Consider the following 19765-nt stretch of genomic DNA (forward strand, 5'->3'; position numbering starts at 1 on the left):
AAAAGGATGTTGATCAAAAGGGCGATGTTAAAGAGGGGAACTCCATTAATAAACCTGAACATTTCTTAAATGAAGACTCTAAGAAATATGACATTATCTTTTGTATGCTATTAGAAAATGTGCAGCATAGCTATCTAAAATTCCTCTTACATTCTTCTGGTTTCATTTCAGTTATTTTTTGTAGCCAATTTTTCCATGTTTGGCAATCACAAGGCTCATGTGCTTCACCAAGGCACTCCCTAAAGAGGAAAACATAGAAAAGGCAATTGTAAAATATTCTTCATCAACACTGGAGTAAAAGAGTAAGTAGAAAGTAACTCTTTCAACTTTAAAGTTGAGAAAACTGAGACACAGTGACTACTGACAAATGAAGTATTTCAATAGAGGAATTAAAAATATGATCCTGAAACTTGATTCCAACAGGTCAGTTTTTCTTTTTAACCGGTATATTCATTTACACATTTAAAAAATTTCCAAATAAATTACCTAATACTTATAACTTGGTTTTGCATGCCTTAAGAGCTATACAATATATTTTTACCAGTTAGGTTCTGCCCTCATTAATACTTTAAATCCTAGCAACTTGAAGTGTGTTTGTCTGGCTAGCAGCATTATTAAGAGCTTGTTAAACATGCAGAAGAGCAGACCCTACTACACCTAATGATTAGAATATGCATTTTATCAATATTACCTCATGGCCTTTCTGCATTTTAAAGTTTGAGAAGTGCTGTTTTATATCACATTTGTGTCATTACTTTTACTTCTGAATCCCCAAGTAACAACTAGGGCAACCTAATTTACTCCTGAGTTTGATGAATTCCCAACTTTCTGTTTCACTGGATTTTGGCAAATTTTGATGTAAACAGTTAAGAAAACATATCAATTTATCATTTGTAAGTTAATTTTATATTCTTTCTCTTACTACATAAAATCAAACATTAGATAGGGCCTAAAGCATTTATGAATTATTTTTTTTAATTCAATATGATGCTATATTCTATAGAGCAAAGGTAATTATTACAGTTAATAATAAAATATCTAAAAAACTCCTTTCAATGTTGGCAGACACCGGTGAAGTGAATTTAACATTATAAGATTGGGAAACACATAACAAAACTGGAATTTTTATAATTTAGCAGGAAAAGTAACAAACCAAAGATCAGGCATAATGTGAAAATGGTCACAACACATTATACTGAAAAGCTGGATGTAAAGTTTATATAAAGAATAGTTCTGATTTCACAAATGCATATATTCTTAGAAAAGCCTAAAAGAAATCCAATAAAATGTTATCAGTAGTTAAAAAAATATGTATCATTTTCGGGGGAGAAAGACCTAATCTGAAGTTGTTATCATTATTGTTATTTTATTTTTTAAAGGTTTTATTTATTTTTAGAGAGAGGGAAAAAGGAAGAAGAAAGGATGATAAACATCAATGTGAGAAACATCAATCGGTTGCCTCTTGCATGTGCCCTGACCAGGGAACCAAATCTGCAGCCTGGGCATGTGGCCTGACTGGGGACTGATCCAGGGACTTCTTGCTTTGCAGGATGATGCCCCATCAACTGGGCCACACTGGTCAGTGCATTATTATTGTTATTTTAAATAAAGATCTTAATTGAAAAGTTTAAGTTTGTTAAGACACATCTCCTGACTCAGAGTCTTACACACTAAGAAGTAACATTTCACTATATTAAGAATGTGCCAATTCTACTTCATATCCATTAGGATGGCTACTATTTAAAAAAGTGAAAAATAACAAGTGTTGGGGAGGACATGGAAAAATAAAAACCCTTGTGCATTTCTGGTAGGAATGTAAAATGATGTAGCTGGTATGGGAAGCAGTTTGGTGGTTCCTCAAAGTGTTAAACAAAATTATCACATGATCTAGCAATTCCACCTCTAGGTATATACCTAAAAGAAACCAAGGATTCATACTTTTACACCAATGTTCATAACAGCATTATTCACAACAACCAAAATATGGGAACAACCCAAGTGTCACTGACAGCTGAATAAACAAAATGCAGTATGTATACACACACAATGGAATATTAGCCAGCAATAAAAAGAAATGAAATTCTGATCCATGATACATCCACATTGTAATGTGGATGAATCTTGAGACATTAGAGACATTCTAAGTGAAATAAGCCAGACACAAAAGGACAAATATTGTATGATTTCACTTCTATTAAATATTTAGAATAGGGGAATTCATAGAGACAGAGAGTAGAATGGTGTTTACCAGTAGCTAAAGCGGAGGGAGGATGGAGAGTGTCTGCTTAAGGGATACAGAGTTTCTGTTTGGGAAGATGAAAAAGTTCTGAAAATGTACAACATTATGAATGTATTTAGTACCACTGAATTACATACTGAAAAATGGCTTAAACCTGGCTGGCGTAGCTCAGTGGATTGAGTGTGGGCTGCAAACCAAAGTGTTGCAGGTTTGATTCCCAGCCAGGGTACATGCCTGGGTTGCAGGCCATAACCCCCAGCAACCGCATATTGATGTTTCGCTCTCTCTCTCTCTCTCCCTCCTTTCCCTCTCTAAAAATAAATAAATAAAATCTTTAAAAAAATGGTTTAAAGAAAAAACAACAGCAACCAGTTACTTTGAAAATACTTTAGTTTCCCTGAATTCCTGACATCACCAAAGCTGGAATTTGGGAAACCTTTTCCGTAAATGCAGTTTTATAGAGTTCTTCAATAACTCAGTGGTAATTTAACAGTTATTCAAAAAATTATTGGGTTGCCCTGGCTGGTAGCTCAGTTGGTTAAGAGTGTCATCTGGATATGCCAAGGTTGTGGGTCCGATCCCCATTAGGGCACATGTTGAGAGTCAAGCAATGAATGAATGAGTAAGTGGAACAACATATCGATGCTTCCCTCGCTCTCTCTAAAATCAATCAAAAACATATTAGTTTGATTAAAAAGGGAAGTAGATATATTAAATTTACTTTAGTACATATCAAAATCAATTCTCCTTTCCAGAACTGTAAAAGATATTTGTAATAACTGTTAATTTTAAATTGGCACATATACTACCATACACTAAGTATTAGCAAGATACCACAGACGAAGGAGCAGTGTTTCCTAGAATCTGTATTCCTCGTGACTCATTTAAAACAAAAATTAAGGTGTAGAAAAGCCTTATATCTTTGTAGTACCTAAGACAAATCAAATAAAGTCAATGAAATAAATTATTTTCATTAAGTTTCAGACTTTCCAGTACTTCTGGCCAAGATGGAGGTGTGGGTAGATACACTTTGCCTCCTCACACAACCAAAAAAAGGACAACAAATTAAAAAACAAAAACAAAAACAAAAACAGAACTGTCAGAAAATGGAACTGTATGGAAGTCCAACAACCAAGGAGTTAAAGAAGAAACATTCATCCAGACTGGTAGGAGGGGTGGAGAGGACATGCAGCAAGGTGGCGGCTGGAAGACTGGGGCAGGCAAGGTGGTGGCTGGTGGTCCCACATTTGTGTGTGGATAAGCTGGGAGGAAAAACTGGGGAGTGAGACAGACTGTGCAACCCAGGGTTCCAGTGCAGAGAAATAAAGCCTCAAAACCTCTGGCTGTAAAAACCTGTGGGAGTTGCGGCAGTGGGAGAAACTCCCAGCTTCACTGGAGACTTCACTGGAGAGACCCACGGGGTCCTAAAATGTACATAAGAACAGTTACCTGTTCTGCAGGTAACTGAAGCCTAAATTCCTAAAGAAAGTTTTTAACCAAGACACCAATGACTGATGACAAGTACTTTTGCCATGTATAATGTACACCCACATTTTTGGTCCAAACTTTCAGGCAAAAAATCTTCCATTTTAATTTTTAAATTTATTTATTTATTTATTTATTTATTTATTTATTTATTTATTTATTTATTTATTTATTTATATTTAGATACTTTTTTCATTAAAAGGAATTCTAGCATTTATTTGTGAACATATGGATATTGTTACTGCTTTCTAGAGTTACACTTTTAACACACAAGCATTAATAAAATAATTAAAAACATTTACAAAGATACAGAATTAGTAGTATCCATGTATGATCTGAATCCTTATTTTTCCCTCAAAAATTTGGGCAAGAAAGTATACATAATGCACAGCAAAAATATGGTATTCTGACAGACCTGGTACCTGTTGCTGAAATTGTACTGTACCTCAAAATGTCACTAAAAGCAAGTGAATGAACTGTAAGGGGAATTTTGGCACATAGTCAACTGAAATTTAGAGACACTAATAAAGTGGGTTCATTCAGGAAATAGGTGCTTAGTAAGAAATTACAAAGAAAAAAATGGTTGTCATATCTAAAATCCTTAACCTTGTCTAAATATCATGGTTAACTAGTATCAGGAGATCAAGGAATGTCTTTACTTGAAAGTCTGTTAATACACACAACCACTGGCAGAACAAAAAGAAAGGCAAAAGTGAAAATAGCATTCAGCGTTTGTTCTGCCACATGTACCTGGAGCAGCAAGGGTGGCACTGCTTTTACTGCATATTAGTGCTACTTTAGGTTTTACGTGTTATTTGGTATGATTTCATAGGCTATGAAACCTATGAAGACTCAAAATTTCCCATATAAATTAATGGTAACTGCTTCTTTACTTTATGTCATTTCTGCTTACTCCGCCCTACTTTAGGGTAGTGGGGAAAACCTGTATTCAGATGGGCATGCTACTGTATATTAAAGGACATGATATTTAAACAGGGTCTTATTACTGATCTCTACCAAATAAATAGCATCTTGTTTTAATTCCTGGCCTAGAAAGGGTTGAAGAATGTTCTATTAGCTGGAAGGACTCTGATACTAAAATAGCTGAATACTGCCAGTCTGGAAAAATCTTTATTTCCAGAACCAGAGCTATTAAGCTAAGAGTTTCAGACTGATTATGCAAGAGAAGACGAGACTCAACTATTAGGCCACAAACAAGGACAACCTCATTTATTTTGCCCAGTGGACTTTAAAGAGTCTCTTTTTCTGTGAAGTCTATGGAGAAAGAGATGAAGCATGAAACTATTACTTTAACTCAATCAAAATTCATGATCCTACCGAGGGAGGATGTGTTACCAAAATCCTTATTCTGGGTATTGGAGGAAAACAGAACAAGCTGATGACAATTTTAATGCCAAGACATTCAGTTTCAAAGTTTCCCCAAACACTTGACAAGCCTGCACATTACTGGAGAGGTAAGTGGACCAGAAACCTGATACTGTGATTTCCCACCAGGTGCACCACTGTGATGCAAGCCTTCCTATCAGGGATTCAAATTTGTTTTATGGTTGTGGCAACACTATTTCAAAGGCATAGTTTCAGTAAAGAAATGCCCCATAGCTGTGTTAAATATTAAAAACCTCACCATTTTACTATTTAGAATATTCTTGCCAGGCAATTTTAGTGAATAACTCTAAAATATGTGTGACTTCTTTGGATTTAGAAGAGATGAAGTCGAAGTAAGTTTCTCAGTTTCCAAAGGAGATACTGGTGATAAAAGGGACCAGGAGACATTCAGGAGAAAATAACCATTATACAAGGTTAATTTTGAGTTTTCACAGGTTAAGATTTTGGTGCCCAAGGAGTCGTTTGGTGCACAACAAATCTTTGAAGACTTAACTAAGAAAGACTTTGTGTTAGTTCAGAGGGCAGAGAACTAGTAGCTTAATATATGCAATAAGAAGAAAATCCGAGGGGAGAAGGTCACTGGCTCAAGGAGAGTCCATCCAGGTTCTGAACACTGTCTAGGGATAATGCTGCCGAGCCAAGACAAAATGCAATTCTACAGGCGAAGGGGAAAAGCATTCTAGGTTCAGTTATGAAGGGTTCAGAACTGGTTGATGGACACTTTATAACAGAAAGGGCTAGCTTGTGGTGGGAATGGAAATAAATACCTACTCCTACCTTCCCTCCTAACAATGAATACATTCAGTTGTATTCAGGCAGACATTTCTTGTGGGTGACTCTCAACTGATTTTGTCACATGCAATTCTTAAAAAGAAGAAATTATTATTGCCATTTCTTGTAGTTTTTATAATCATCTTTAGAAATATATATAAAGATCTCTTCTGTAAAGCTTCCTTTTGCATGAAGCAGATTGTGCTTCTCTCTAAAACACTAGAAGGGCAGAATTCTACTTAAAATTAAAAAATATTTTCAATTTATGATTACAGGAAAAGCTCTACTATAGAAATAATAGCAGGAAGCTATGAATGTAAAACAAAGAATGTGGCTATATTCCAATAAAACTTTATTTTAAAAAATTAGTGTGGACAGTAGTTCAGTAACACCTTACCTAGAGTGTAGTGCTATTTATGGATTGTCAGGTCAAGAGATATTTTTAGCTAATGCTAATAATGATTAGGATAAGAAACTGATCTTTCAGGGTAGCAATATTTTATTACTATGCCTTTTTACTATCTAGCAATGCTACAATTCCATTTTGGTTTCTAATAAGTAGACAAAGGGTAGAGTATTATGTGCATCTAAAGTGTATCCTTACATATATGATAAATCTATAAATGAGCAAAAACCAGAATAAATACTATTTATTTTTGATCATTTAATTAAATAAAACAAAAGTGGATTATCACTGAATCCATTCTGAATAAAGTTAAAATGCTGATGTCAGACAAACATACACAGTTACGTAGCCCTCCTATTACTGATTTATCATTAGTTTATACTTATTGAGGACTTATCAGACACTGGAAATTAAACAAAGACACACAATGTAGTTCCTATTTGGAACTGTGCATTAGAATCATCTAAGAGCTTTTTTTTTGAATCCTACTCCAAAACCTACTGCATCAAAATTTTGCTAGGGTTTGGGATGAAAATTTGGAAAAGTTGTCTTAGTAATTCTGGGCCTCTCTGGTTAAGAATTGCTGCTAGAAACTTTTTTATTTTAAGGAAAAAATTGCAACTCTAAATATTTTCTAATCTGTGGCCAGCAATTTGATATTCAAGTTCAAGTGAAAAGGCTCTGGAATCAAACAGAGGTGGGCTCTAACCCCACTTCTGCCATATGCTAGCTGCACAACCCAAGACAACTTCTCTGTGCCTGAGTTTATTTATCTGCAAAATGGGCATAATAACAGAACTCAACTCATAGCAAAGTCAGAAGAACTCTATATGTCAAAATATTTGGCACAGTACTCCACACATATCAAGCACACAATAAATGTAAACTCAATACACATTTTTAAATTAATAAGAATGGTATCAAACACTACAATTTAAAGGCCTGTCTGATTCAAGGTGCAAACTCTCTTTTAGAAAACTATGAGAAAGATGATTAGATTATTTCCCACTTGTCTTGCACTGACCAGCAGAAGAGGTGTCCTTTTCCGCAGTCCACGGCAGGAGCTCTGAGCAAAGGGAAGCTGAGCGTATCAGACCCAGATGTATTTGATCCTTGTTTTGTCAGTCTGACTGCTCTTTCGCAGCCTGGAGTAGGACACCATTTAATGGCAGGATTATTTTCAACAAAGGCCTGTTTAAATAGAATAACAAAATACAACAATCAATATTTTTAACTCTGAATTCTAATATAGTATGTTCCAATGTCAATTTACTTTAAAGCCAAAAAAAGAGTGAAATAATAAACAAGGTGTAGTCAGTCTCAAATGCTTAAAATAGTACAAGTGTGAAACAACTCTTTATTTAAAGTATAACTGACACTCACTATTATATTAGTTTCAGGTGTACAACATAGTGATTTGACATCTGTGATCACCACGACAATTCTAGTAACCTCTGTCACTGTACAAAGTTAATACAATATTATTGACTATATTGACAGTATTTCCTATGCTGTACATTACACCCCTGTGACTTAATTATTTTATCACTGGAAATTTGTACCTCTTAGTGCCTTTCAACTTTTTCACCTATTCCCCCAACATCATCCCCTCTGGCAACCATCAGTTCGTTCTCTGTATCTGTGAGTCTGTTTCTGTTTTGTTTTCCTTGTTATTTCGTTTGGACCCTGAGGTCCACACATAAGTGAAATCATGAAACAACTTAGTAAGAAGGAAAGAAGGGGCAATTACCTAGTAATGACATGATTTTTAAAATTTACGTTTTCTTTAGTCTAAAAACCAGGGTGTAGATGATAATGATAAAGTAAAAATGCAATTATTCATGCAGAAAATGTGTAATTTAGAAGTGTTCTCATACAATGTGCCACTTTTCTGATGAAGATAATTATAAATAGAATCTTATATGTGATTAGTAGTTGCATTCGAACAGTGAATTTCTAAATGGCATCCTAATAACACATAAAAATCAGTATTATGATGCTTTTTATCTAAAGGAAACAACAGAACTTTTTAAAAAGTGTATGTATTAGGGTTTAGAACACAACAATTCTGCACAAAGCACTTAAAGTGTAACTTTTAATTTATACAAAAAAGAAAGTAACTTGCATATGCTCTTGAATAAAAACACATATAGAAAAAAGATGCAATAAACAATAAACTTATTAATTGAAACTAAAAGAAAACCTCATAAATTTCTAAGTTGATGACCTTTATTTCTAAATATTTATATTTAAGAGTGTAAATTATAATGCTTTTTGGAAAGCTTAATTAAAGTAGTACTATCTGCCCTGACTGGCATAGCTCAGTGGATTGAGCGCAGGCTGCAAACCAAAGAATCGCAGGTTCAATTCCCAGTCAGGGCACATGCCTGGGTTGCAGGCCACAGCCCCCAGCAACCGCACATTGATGTTTCTCTCTCTCTCTCTCTCTCTTTATCCCTCCCTTCCCTCTCTAAAAATAAATAAATAAAATCTTAAAAAAAAGTAGTACTATCTACTTTGAACATTATTTTGATCAATCAGTTATAAAAGTACAATAGGCAAATCAGTAAATTTTTGAGCAATAGTTTTATTTCTTTTGGTAAACTGCTACTTTAGCTTTTCTTTTATTCTTTCATGATTATAAAATAGTGCTTTAGCTTAAAAATTTAATTAATGCTACCATTCATTTATGCAATTTTTCCTGTAGTCACCAAGGTAGCTCAGTTGACTACAGTGTTGTCCCATTACACCAAGGTTGCAAGTTCGATCTCTGGCCAGGGCACATACAAAAGGAAACTGCATTTCCATTATGCAATTTTTGTTTTCAAAAATAAAACAAATATATTAAATATAATCTGTTGTACAGGTTTCATAAAATTAAAATTATAGATATTGGACAGATAATTGCCAGCATACCTTAATGTCAAACTGTAGGTATCGTTTGTCCATCTCCTTAGAAACTACACTTTCTATGATATCCACAGGTACAAGCTGGAAGCAATCATATGCAGGGCAGAAAATGTTGTGAGCTTCACCTTCTTGAATTTTCAGATTCAAAAATCTGTTAAAATGATCAATTAATAAAAAATAGGCAGAGATGTAATTTGTTTACAGTCTAAGATTTTTTCTATGCTTAATCTTCTGTTAGAATACAACTAAAATAACACCAATGAACCAAGTATAGAATATCAACTATAATACATTGATTGATATAATTCACAAATATTGAACACTAAGCGCAAAGTCATTCATTATACATGAAAATATACACACATGTATTTGTATATTTTATATATTTTTACATATCCTTGTTCTGCTTTATCTTTTAAAAGTTGAAACAATATATTTATCTAACTTAAAAAATTCAGAAGTAACTGGTTTAGAAAGGTCATCTTCAATTCTCAATATTCTACACTTTTAAATAAAAGGGAGCAATCATACAGGGTTAAACAATGCGTAATTCCAGAAAATTTGGGGTGCCACTGAAATATGGCATGCCTTTTTGAAGAAAAGGTTTTCTGCTTGTATTTTGTGAAGACAAGTATTAAAATGAGCTTCATGTCCTACTCTAGTCACACTAGTTGAGGTAGAAGGGAAAAGCATCCTGGAAAGTGGCGGGAAACTAGCCCAAGGAGAATTAAATGGTTAAGAACAGGATTTTGAGTTAGAGAATTCCAGGCCTGCCACTAACAAGGTATATGATCTTAACTGATTTTAACTGTTCTGCACCTCGCTTTTATTACCTGTAAAATGGAGATAATAATCTGCACTTCTTGGGGTTGTTATACTGATTATATAAATCATGTAAAATATTTGTATGGTGGCAAATAAAAATTCATAAATTTTAGCAAAGGTTTTATTGTTTCTCTCTCTCTCCCTCTCCTCTGTCTCCCACCTCTTACCGTTGGTACAATAAACATGCTCAAGTTTTACCCATTCTGAAAACTTTTCTCAACCAATGACCCTCTTTAGTTGCCCTTTCCTTTCACATCAAAATACAATGACTTGTCATTCCTTCCTCAAATCCATCCATTCACTTCTAAACTCACTGGCTTCTATCACTTCTTCATTGAATGGCTGGATCTTAACATGGCCATTAAGACTACCCATTAGTAGCCCTGGCCAGGTAGCTCAGTTGACTACAGTGTTGTCCCATTACACCAAGGTTGCAAGTTCGATCTCTGGCCAGGGCACATACAAGAAGCAACCAATAAATGCATAAATAAATGGAACAACAAATTGATGTTTCTCTCTCTCTCTCTCCCCCTGCTCCCACCCATCAAAAAAGACTACCCTTTAGGCCAAACTAGTCAAGAATTCTCAGCTTTTATTTTGCTTTAACTTCTCTACAGCATCTGATAGTGCTGAATAGTTCCTTCTTTCAGATTCTTTCTGGCTCCCAGAACTATTAAGCTTCTTTCCTGGCATTCTTCTTACCTTTGGTTGCTCCTTGTCCTCTCTTTTACTAGTGCCTTTTATTCTCCTGATCACTTATATTTTACCGTTCTCTAGAGTTTTCATGCCAAAACTCTTCCCTTCCTATTTCATACAATCTTCTTGGGTGATCTAAATACCCCTAACAGAAACTACCACCTACATGCTAAAGACACTGAAAGCTCAAGCCCAGATCCCCCTTGTTAGTTATAGATCTTAATCACACACATTTTTGTTCACATACCTCAAAGGCATTTGAATTTCAACATGTTTAAAATCTTCGCCTCTGTTTTCAGTGTTTTAAACTACACAGGCTCCACAAAACCCTGATATATTCCAATAGAAGGACATTCTATACCTTAGTTACCAGTTAAAAATTATTTGTATTACTCTGTGTCAGGAAAAACAATTCAGCAGAAGGATGGATGAAGAATTCAGGGCAAATGCTACAGAGTAGCTGTTCTCAAAGTGTGATATGTGGACCTGTGAGGGTTCCTGAGACTTTCCAGGGGATTTATGAGGTCAAAACTACTTCCTCCCTTCCCCCACCCCTTCTCTCTCTTTCCCTATCAGATTTTTTAAAAATTAAATTTATTGGGGTGACACTAGTTAATAAGATCATATACTATTTTCAAAATGGTATTAAGACCCCATTTACTTTTGGTTAAAACTGCTGGTGCCACCCTGGCAGGGTGGCCCAGTTGGTTGGAGCATCATCCCATACACCAAAAGGTTGCAGGTTGCATCACCGGTGGAGGTACATACAGGAGGCAACTGATGAATGTTTCTCTTACATCAATGTGAGAGAAACATTCTCACACCCACCCCCACACTCCCTCTCTTTCTAAAAATAAAAGAATTAATAAACATATCCTCAGGTGAGAATGAAAAACAGAAACAACTGCTGATGCCATAGTATAAATCATGATGGTGACATTACAACTATACTAATAGACTTTGTATTTCTCATTACTCCATATTCACAAGTAACAAACAAACAAACAAACAAACAAAACCATGCCTGTTTCATTTAAGAACACCCTTGATAGAGCAACAAGTTATTCATTATTGATGAATTATTAATAAATCTTATTATTTAATTTTATTAAAACTTAGCCCATGAGTACACGTCTTGGGTATTCTGTGCAAAGAAATGGGAAGTACGCATACTGAGCTTCTGCTGCATACCAAGCTTCTGCTGCATACCAAAGCAGGAGGGCTGTCTGAAGGAAAGCCCTTAAAATTTGTCAAGTTATAAGTTACCTGCTTGTATCATGGAACACTTTTTTTTTGAAAGAGTGACTACAAACAATGATTATTCAGACTTGATTATATGATAAACTACTTCTGAAAATGAATTAAATAAACCTGGCATGTCAAGGAAAAAAGTTGAGGGTATTTGTTGACAATAATAAAATTCAAGCCTTCAAATAACACTTAGAATTTTAAAAAATTCTTATTTGCTATTGTGAGCTTCACAGCTTCCCAATATTTAGAGACTTTTCTGGAGACTGGTATCAACTAATGTGACTTTTTATTATATTTATGTATAGTGTAAAATATGTCAACACTGGAAGATCTGAATAATCCAGTGAACCAATATTTTCCAAATGATGTTACAAAACCATGCAAGAGTAAAAGAGCTATGCAACACAGACCAATGGATTTTAATGTAAGAGTACGAAAGTCTACTGATGTGGTTTTAGATTTTACACTGCAATTAGCCATTAAGAAACTACTACTACTTGATGGATTTTGATATATATCACTGAGTATCCACATTTCTCTGAATATTTCCGTAATTTCATCTGCACATCAGTGTGAGGCCAGATTTTCTTTATATATGTTTGACCAAAACAATACTGTGTAATGAGAATACAGCTGTCTTCTATTAAGCTAGACATTAAAGGGATTTCCAAAAAGGAAGAAAAATACCACTCTTCTGATTTGCTTCCATTTTAAGGGAAGTAGTTATTGTTCATAGTTAATGTTATTTATGTTAACAGACAATGGATTTATTATTATTTTAAAGTGATTAAAATATTAATTTTTACAGTGCTTATTTCTAATATAGTATATGCAAAAAGGCACTGCCCATATAAACAGAAGCTCTTTAGAATCCTCATCAATTTTCTAAGCATGTAAAGGGATCTTGAGACTAAAAGAGAAGTGCTAATTGTAGAGTTCCTTTTTCACATAAGAGGAATCTCTTCATTTTAGTTATGAAGAGGTTCCCTAGAAAGTTGGACATAATTCATCTTATACAACCATGTGTAGCTTAACAAGGAGGAAGAGTCTGAAGAATGAGTCAACCAGTGATTTCATCCTTGTGTGAACATTGTAGAGTGCACTTACCTAAACTTAGATGGTATAGTCTATTATACACCTATGCTACATGATAAGTCTATTGCTCCTAGGCTACACACCTGTGCAATAAGTAGTACTGAATATTACAAACAATTGTAACGAAATGGTAAATATCTGTATGTCTAAGAATAGAAAAGGCACAGTAAAAATACAGCATAAAAGATAAAAAGTGTGCACCTGTGTATGCACACATTGAGGGGAGGGGGTGCTGTGGAGGGAGGTGCCTGGGGGGAGAGAGAGAGAGAGAGAGATGATGTCAGGAGGAGGGAGGGGGAAGAGAGAGAGGGAAGGAAGTGAGAGGGAAGGAAAGGGAGAGCAAAGATCCAAAGAGACCCAGAGAGATGAAGCTTGGGATGAAAATAGTAAGAGGGAAAGGAGGAAGAGAGAAGAGAGGGAGGAAAAGGACTGGGAGGAAAGAGATAAAGAGAAATGGAGAAAAGGGGAATGAGTCTGTGTGCATGCATGCATGTATGCGTGCGCAGCAGGGGGACAGCATGCTACATCTCCTCAACTACTCAAAGCACCCAGAGCGAGCAGTAAATCTGACATCATAGTCAGGCTCAGCCTTTCCTTCCAACACAGCAAACAAACTTTTTCTTAAAATCCATGATAATGTTATGGGACCACCTTCATATATTGAAATATGTGGTTCTGCACCGATCAAAACGTGGTTACGTGGCACATGGCTGCAGTCCCCTGATAGGGTGCATGACTTGCTTAGACATAGTTACTATATGAAGATGTTTTAAATTTTATTTATTCTAAATGTATCAGAGCAAATTTCATTACCTCTGGGGAATTAAATGACAGAACTGAGAAGACCTCACTGAAGACAGAATTTCTCTGTGAGCCATGCTCTTAATCCTCATTCAAATACAATTTCCACTAAATTTCCAAGCAGAACATGAAGTTAATGAATGTCAGTGAAAGAGAAATCTGGGGCAAACTTTACTTATACTTTTATCTTGTAGATCTGCTTCACAGATTATATCCTAGATAGGTTTCTCTGCTTATTATCATGCTTAGGATAATAATAACTAGCATTTATTGATTGTCCCTGTTCTAAGCATTTTACATATATTAAGTCATTTAACACTAAATTGACAATAATCTATCAAGTACTTACTATTATCACCATTTTATAGATTACAAAATCAAGGCACAAGGCAGTTACCACTTAACTAAATCAACAACCAGTAAGTAGGAGGAAGAATATTCTAGGTTGGATAGAAAACAATAATTTCCCTTTCATTTAAGCTCTTGGCATAGATGCTTCAAAGCATCTGGTTGGACTGATGAGATAAGAGGGTAGGGAAGTCCAAGGTAAATGGAGAGGTTTTCAAGCTATCTAAGGACCTTTAAAAATTCTTCTTTGCTTCTTGGACAGAGGGGTGTCTTTCCTATATGCCTATGAGATACAAAAAGACTGCAATCAATTTAAAAATGACTTTATCAACATATGAATCACCCAACCTGAAACTTGTTTTACTGGTGCTTGATTTGGCAAGACTGCTTGGCAGGAGTGCGTAGGAAAATTCTAGGTAGGCTGATAAGGTACCCTGGAAAACAGTAATTAGATCTTCCAAATCTAAATCTTACCATTAACCTCTCCAGGCTAGTCTGTGAAGAGTATGGGAGATGGTTTTTGTGACAGGAGTTAGGTAAGAAAGGTCAAGGAAGTTGAAAAAAATTCAAGTAAATCCCTGGCAGGGGGAGAGGTGTGTGTCTGTCTGAGTTTTCACATAAAAACCAAGGTCAACACTAGCAATCCTGGTAGAACCCAGGTAATATTTCCTAATTCAATACAGTTACTAGTTCACTTTGGATTGTGAGCTCTGACCCTGGCCAATTAGTTTAGCTGCATCAACTGTAGTGATTGGATCCTATGTAATTAGACTGAGTAGAGTGTAACCTATATTTTAAAATAAACAATCAGATATTTTTATTTAGTCTTTTTTAAAAAGCACTATTTTCCCCCCTCTAAATGAAATCTTGCCTCATATTCTGATTTGAGAAAAAAGACAAGAAAATGTACGTAAATGAAACTAGAGTGACAGAAAAGAGATCAGTGTTGCCTACAGTTTGAAAGGAGAAGGGGGTGGTGAGAGATAAGAGGGAGGCAGAACAAGAAGGGCTGGAGGGATTTCAAGGAGAAATGAGGAAACTTTGGGGGATAATGGATATAGCCATTATCTTGGTTGTGGTAATGGTTCATGGGTATATACATATGCCAAAGCTAATAAAATTATTTATTTTAAATATGTGTGGGTTTACCCTATGTCAATTACACCCCAACACACTTGTTTCATTTGCTTAAGTTCTTGCTCTCTCACCCAGAGTGGTATTCCCCAGATCCCTGAACTTGATACTCAGCACTCCATTAAAAAAAAATAGCTTGAAAACTTATAATTTTTAAGATTTCCTTAAATACTAATGACATGCTTTGCTTAGATCATCAATCAGCAGATTTATGTGTCTCCAGAGAAAACATGATGTTGTACTGCTCATTATACTGATTTTCATTTTGTTCATAAACCTCTCCTGAGAAGTGCAACATTAGAGCAAAGTTAATGGATGTGAGAAAGTATAAATATTGGCAAGGTAATAAGAAGGAGAATAAACATGAGAAGCAAAATAAATTTTCCACTTGTAATATATACCCAAGCATGCCTAGCAGAAACATTTAACTAGATAAAAAAGCCGAGATAAAATCTGGAGTGCTTTTATCACATATTTTGAGTGGCCGAATCATTCAACAAACATCAAAATTTGAATTGATTAAAGGGGAATTTTAAGCATTCATATTCTTACAGATTTTCAAGGCTATTTGCTTGTTACAAAAAATAGAAAGAAAGCATAAAAATAGATGCTTAAAAATTCTTGGGGTATATTAGGTGCAAGCTTGAAATTTATATGTAATATAAATTAAGATACTAAGAAAATGTATTTACATATACCTGCTTTGTTCCATAAACTATCTTACATTAAGCTAAATAACACTAATTACTAAATTAAATAATTTTACTAAATTAATCATGGGAAAATGTTAAGAAAAATAAAATTCTTCCTTAGTGAAGTATATTTCAGCATAGCTCTGCAATCTATATCATTAAATATTGAAAGCAAACAATTTTATTACCAAATCAGAGTGCTGTCATGCAGTAAGAAATACTAAGCTGCATATATACTCACGACTCCCAACATCCTCTACAAAAGTCATGTCCACAGGGCATATCCACTGGGTCTTCAAATACAGAAATACTGCACATACAGATGTCACACTGGAAATTAAGAAGAGCAATGATTTAAACAAAGTCATATGTTAAAGTCATATGTTGGAGAGAGACTAATACATTCATTTGTTCATTAGTTTAAGGCAAAAATACTAGTCTAGTAAATATAAAAGATTAATGTTTCAAAGTTATGAGGGTGAGTTAAATTTAGTGAGCCTACCTTTGAATAACAAGTATGCCTACTTCATTTTAAATGATTGTGAGATTTAAATGTTTCAATGCAAAAGTCAAACTCTTACATTTGAAATTTATGTATTAAATTAATCAGTGAGTATGTATTTAGAAAAGGAAGTACAAAAACAAATCACTACTGTCTATTCAGGTCAAGATCAAATTGCCCATGTAAAAATACCCACTTCAATATTATGTCCTTCACCCTATACTCTCCCCAGAAAATCTAGAAAAGCAGCGTATCTGTTTTTTCATATAGCATCTATTTTTTCATATGGCAACTCAGGGTATTCAAAGTAGCAATTTAAGGATTTCTACCCAGGGAACTCAGTTATAAAGCTATGTGTCTTCTAAACAACCACTTAGTAGAAACAAACTTTATAATGTTACAAATACAAATTACAAAAGTAGGAATCTGTTTTCAAAGGAGACCTAGATAAAATCTGGAGTATTTTTATCACATATTTTGAATGGCTGAATCATTCAACAAACATCAAGATATCCTGTAACAGTACACCAATATATTAACAAATGTTAATAACATTTTTATAGAAATATATCTAGATGACAAACTCCAAAGGCTTTATGAAAACAAATACATGATTATCTAGGTAGTATAAATGTCTTGAAGAAAATATAAAACATGTTTTCATATTCTTGGTTTAAAGTGCCTATCACAGTATCAACTTACAATATTTCAGTACGGTGTTTAAAACCTCCAAGCAGCTAGAGTTTTAAGTGGAAATATAGTTAGGTGGTTTTCCTAAGCTCTTTTGTGTTTCCTGTTTTGAAATGACAAAAGAAAACCTTTGTTTCTCAGTCTGTAATTCTGAGATCACAAAAAAATTCTGTGATAACAAATATTTACTGAAGTGTGAGTGAAATAATGGAACCCTTTAAGAAAGGTATAGGATTTGATTATAAGATTATGCTAGAGGGTCTATGAAATAATTTTAAATAATTAAAAAGTTAAATACAAAGCTATGGGCAGTACACTGAATAACAAACCATACCAAATTGGTGTCCAAATCCCCAGGAGATAAACTCATTTCATCGGGAGAGGTGACAGAAGAGCGTGTAGTTCTTGGAGTCCTTGGCGAAGGGAGCGTGTCCCAGGCATTATACCCACTCGGCGGCGGAGTTGGCATTTGAACACCTGATCGTTGGCAGCAGTTCTCTGGGTTGGACATCCAAGCTTCAAGTAGTTTCTCCCTGTCCCAGTCTTTAAGAAAAATGGAATGAATATCTCTCAAAAAACAGAATATATGGTGTTTTAAGAGCTTCCTAATTACAAAAGAAAGTGAGGATAAATTAAAGAGATATAGGCCACCAAAGAAAGAACAATTATTTATATAAAGTAGTAATTGCAAATAACTACTCAGGTATGTTAATCCATTAATATTTTTAAACAGAATTTAAACTTTTATAGTCTACCATGGATTACAACCTCACATGTAACAATATAGTTAAAATTTCCAGTCATCTCTACTACTAATAAAAAGAGGTGGTTCACTTCCAGAATTTACTAAATTCTTGTTGGCACAGGTTGAGGTAGCTGTTTTATTCTTTCAAAAAAAAATATGTAATTTTGCAATTATCCTCACTGGTGTCAAGTGGTAAAATGATTGCACAGCTTACTATAAACATGTTAAAATGACAATAAACCCTAAAAATCATTTAATAAACAGCTTGAAAGCAGAATGAACTTCTGAAGGGATTATAGTTATAAATTAAATTTTAGTAAGTCAAGTATAAATTCTGTATTAAGTGAGCTCCAATCTGACTGAACTACAAAAGATTACCTATCAGCACTTGTAAGAGTCAAGTGAAGCATGGTATTATAAAGTCCACAGCCATGAAATCCTAACACTTTAAAATAATAAACCTACATATTTGTCTTGCTAGGTCTTTTACACACATTATTTTATTTATTCTTTCCCCAAAATTTTCAGTCACTATTTAGATGAAGTAACCAACACTCAGGGAAATTATATAACCTATCTAGGCTCACACAGATAGTGAAGGATTTGAAACCAATTTCTGTGACTCCAAAGTGTAATACAATAAAGTGCAGGGTAGTACTGCAGGGTAGTGCAGTAGTACTACAGAGTCAATTATTTATCATAGGCTCATTCTATAGAATTTTACAGTTCAAACATGAATGGCTGTGGAAATTTTCTATACAAGACTCTTTTCAATCACGTTAAGTCAACCTACTTGGTGGTTTAAACAGGATAATTATGACTGAGACATTCAATGTCAAGAAAGGGAATGTACTTCCACCTACGTAAACCATATATGCCTAGAAATATAATGGAGAGACATGAGCAATTCTGTAAATTTACAGTATACCAATGTGTAAGTCTGGGGAAATGGAAAGTAAGACTGTAGAGATTTGATTACAAAGAGTAAGAAAAATCCAACAACTGAAAAAACCTAAATGAGTACATTCCAGAAAATGTTGCTAAATGGACCTCAGTGTTTTGATAGGTCATTATTTAAAAAGTTAAAATTACTTTTCTTAGAAGAGTATAATTATTGCCCTGATTGGTGTGGCTTGGTTGGTTAGGCATCATCCTGAAAAACAAAAGGTCATCAGTTTGATTCCTGGTCAGGGCACATGCCTGGGTTGCAGGTTTGGTCCCTGGCTGGGGCACATACAAGAGGCAACTGATACATGTTTCTCACAACGTTTCTCTCCTGCTCTTTCTCCCTCCTTCCCTGCTTTCTAAAAATAAATTTAAATAATCTTTTTTAAAAAGTATGATTATTAGCCCTCACTGGCGTAGCTCAGTGGATTGAGCACGGGCTGCAAACCAAAGCATCGCAGGTTCGATTCCCAGGCAGGGCACATGCCTGGGTTGCAGGCCACGGCCCCCAGCAACCGCACATTGATGTTTTTCTCTCTCTCCCTCCCTCCCCTCTCTAAAAATAAATAAATAAACTCTTTAAAAATGATGGAGGTTTAAAATTTAAAAAAATTTTTTAAAAAGTATGATTATTTTTTCAAAAGTCTCTATTATGTAACTTAAAATTTTTTTTTTAAGATTTATTTACTTTTAGAAAGAGGGGAAGAGAGCAAGAAAGAGAGGGAGAGAACTATCAATGTGTGAGAGATCAATCAGTTACCTCTCATATGCCCCCAACTGGGGACCTGGCCCACAACCCAAGCATGTGCCCTGACCAGGAATC

General features: G+C 34.7%; 1 protein-coding gene across 4 annotated transcripts in view; it reads right to left on the minus strand.

Annotated features, from left to right (window-relative positions):
• ANKIB1 (ankyrin repeat and IBR domain containing 1) overlaps positions 1-19765 on the minus strand; it is a 129536-nt gene that overhangs the window by 28092 nt on the left and 81679 nt on the right. For all 4 annotated transcript variants that reach the window (XM_045827044.1, XM_045827041.1, XM_045827043.1 and 1 more), the window contains exons 6-10: positions 17587-17795; positions 16302-16390; positions 9225-9369; positions 7333-7499; positions 151-239 (exon numbers count right to left, since the gene is read on the minus strand). In XM_045827044.1, coding sequence (XP_045683000.1) covers positions 151-239; positions 7333-7499; positions 9225-9369; positions 16302-16390; positions 17587-17795 — 699 coding nt within the window. The remainder of the gene's footprint in view (positions 1-150; positions 240-7332; positions 7500-9224; positions 9370-16301; positions 16391-17586; positions 17796-19765) is intronic.

Source organism: Phyllostomus hastatus, unplaced genomic scaffold, assembly GCF_019186645.2.
Source record: "Phyllostomus hastatus isolate PE091 unplaced genomic scaffold, TTU_PhHast_1.1 phas_scaffold_78, whole genome shotgun sequence".
NCBI lineage: Eukaryota > Metazoa > Chordata > Mammalia > Chiroptera > Phyllostomidae > Phyllostomus > Phyllostomus hastatus.